This window comes from Micromesistius poutassou, assembly GCF_964030765.1.
Source record: "Micromesistius poutassou genome assembly, contig: SCAFFOLD_6552, whole genome shotgun sequence".
Lineage (NCBI taxonomy): Eukaryota > Metazoa > Chordata > Actinopteri > Gadiformes > Gadidae > Micromesistius > Micromesistius poutassou.
In genome coordinates, this window is record NW_028178221.1 from 1 (window position 1) to 2,500 (window position 2,500).

The 2,500-nt window shown below is 61.0% G+C and overlaps 1 protein-coding gene across 1 annotated transcript in view; it reads right to left on the bottom strand.

Annotated features, from left to right (window-relative positions):
- Window positions 1-572: 572 nt before the first annotated feature.
- LOC311374671 (uncharacterized protein) overlaps window positions 573-2,500 on the bottom strand; it is a gene marked incomplete at its 3' end in the record, with an annotated part of 6,233 nt that continues 4,305 nt past the window's right edge. Inside the window, exons 5-7 of the mRNA XM_084490470.1 lie at window positions 1,849-1,927; window positions 1,525-1,693; window positions 573-1,430 (exon numbers count right to left, since the gene is read on the bottom strand). Coding sequence (XP_084346596.1) covers window positions 573-1,430; window positions 1,525-1,693; window positions 1,849-1,927 — 1,106 coding nt within the window. The remainder of the gene's footprint in view (window positions 1,431-1,524; window positions 1,694-1,848; window positions 1,928-2,500) is intronic.

A 2,500-nucleotide genomic window follows, 5' to 3' on the forward strand; every position in this document is an offset into this window, starting at 1 on the left:
TGACCCACAAGTTTGTTAGGTCTTCACAGCATGTGAACACCGTGATTACATTGACCCCAAGAGTATATTATTCTAAATTCAAATATCCTGTCTTCTTTACTTCTTAACCTCCTTTTGTACACATTATTACTATTTAGCCTTTCACCTCAAAACTCATTTCAAAGTAATTCCACCAATTTATCATTGCAAGATCTATAGCTTGTTAATAACCTTTGGGTTTCAGTCTCCTTTCCCTCTCAAAATCCAACTATTTGTGCAAATCATTTTGATTGTTAGTAAATTGCAAACATCAGGCCGATATTGCTCAAGTGATTGATAGATTTGAAGTACATAATGTACTTCAAATGCTTTAGAATTCAGATTCTGGTCTGGACAGGAACAAACGTCTGTCACATCAAACATCGTCTTCAGCTCCCCCCAGGCCCACAGCGGCTCCAGGCTCTGAGCGTGTGGGTTCTTCAGGCTCTGAGCGTGTGGGTTCTTCAGGCTCTGAGCGTGTGGGTTCTTCAGGCTCTGAGCGTGTGGGTTCTTCAGGCTCTGAGCGTGTGGGTTCTCCGCGAGCGCTGGGGGCATCAGGTCTCTAAGGGGGCGGGGCAACGCCGCGAAGGGGAGGGGGACGGGGCGGGCGGAGGCGGGGCTTCCCCTGGACAGGTCTCCGCGGCCGGGCCCGTGGTCTGCTGAGCGGCGGCGGCGGCTGGGCTTTGGCAGCTGCTGGGTGCCTCTGGAGCGGTTCGGTGCTTGTGGGGCGTGGTGGAGGTGACGGAGCTGTCCTGTGTCGCCGTACTGCCCGGGCTCACCGGAGCCCCAACAGCCTCCTTTGTGATAGCACTCGCTGCTGCTGCTGTGGGCGGTGCTGTGGGCGGTGCTGTGGGCGGTGCTGTGGGCGGTGCTGTGGGCGGTGCTGTGGGCGGTGCTGTGGGCGGTGCTGTGGGCGGTGCTGTGGGTGGAGCTGTGGGTGGAGCTGTGGGTGGAGCTGTGGGTGGAGCTGTGGGTGGAGCTGTGGGCGGTGCTGTGGGTGGAGCTGTGGGTGGAGCTGTGGGTGGTGCTGTGGGCGGCGGTGCTGTGGGCGGCGGTGCTGTGGGTGGTGAAGGCGCCGGGCTCCTCTGCGGAGGACAGGCCGCGGGCGGGGGCAGCACGGGGGCGACGTGGACCCACGTCAGGCTGGGCTCCGGGGCGTGGGCCGCGCCGCAGGCGGGCGGCTGGCCTTCCTCCCCGCCGTCCTTCCCCCTCGGCCGCTCCGCCGGCTCCCTGTCCGCCCGCTCCAGGGTGGGGGGCGGGGCCGACGGCGGCAGCGAGGGCGGGCCGTCCGCTCGCTTTGTTGCTCTCTCTGCGTCGTCGGCGGCGGCGGCGGCGGCGGCGACGCGGGGGCGTCTGGCGGCCACCGGGGAGCGGGAGGGCGACTCGGCGTCGGTCCAACTGAGCCGGCGCTTCTGGAAGTCAAAGAGCAGAGCGTGAGTCCCTGACCACCGCCGGGTCGCGCTCTGACGGGGGGGGGGGCAGGACCGCCCGGCTGCTCCTGCTCACCTTGACGGGGATGTGCGACTGGTCCTTGTGTTTGTGAGGCGGGACGGAGCGGGCGAAGCTGAGGGCGGGGGGAGGGGCGCAGGGGGCCGGGCCGCTGCTGGGGGTGACGTGGGGGAACCACAGCTTCAGCATCCTCTCCACCTGGAGCAGGGTGCTCAGGTACTTCTCCCTGCAGGGACACGGGGGGGGGGTAGAGTGGGGTACGCTTCGTCAAACACGGATCAAGGCTTTGAGGCGCTAGACGGCCGCTCCGCGCTGGGTGTGATTGGAGGCGCGGCTCCATGCGACTGACGCCATCACAGCGCCGCCCCCACCCTGACTTACCCGCAACTGGGCCTCTGCAGCACCCCCACGATCCGCTGGATCCTGTCCACCGCCACGCTCTGCTGGAAGCCCGTCAGGCCTGTCAATCAAAAACACAACCGCCAGTCAGAGCACGGAACCTGGAAGACGCACACACACACACACACACACACACACACGGAGAAGGCGTGGTGCAGACAGGGGCCGCAGTTGTGTTTTGTACACACACACACAAAAACAGATGAGCCTTTCACACTGCATGCAACCTCCATATGGGCTGGCCCTGTGGGGATGGTCTCAGCCCTCTGCTCCTCCACACACACTGCACCGCACCCACACGTCAATACGGCCCACTGCTGCTGGTGCAGACACACACACACACACACACACACACACGTTAGGAAAGGGGTGCGTTGATAATCACGATGACGGCTGCGTGTCTGTCTGTCTGTGTTCATGTATGCAAGTATGTATGTGTATGTGTGTGTGTGTATGTATGCGAGTGTGCTCGTGTGTGTGTGTGTATGTGTGTGTGTGTGTGTGTGTGTATATGTGTGTATGTGTGTGTGTGGGTTTGTGTGTATATGTGTGTGTGTGTGTATATGTGTATGTGTGTATGTGTGTGTGTGTGTGGGTTTGTGCGTGTGTGTGTGTGTGTGTGTGGGTTTGGGTT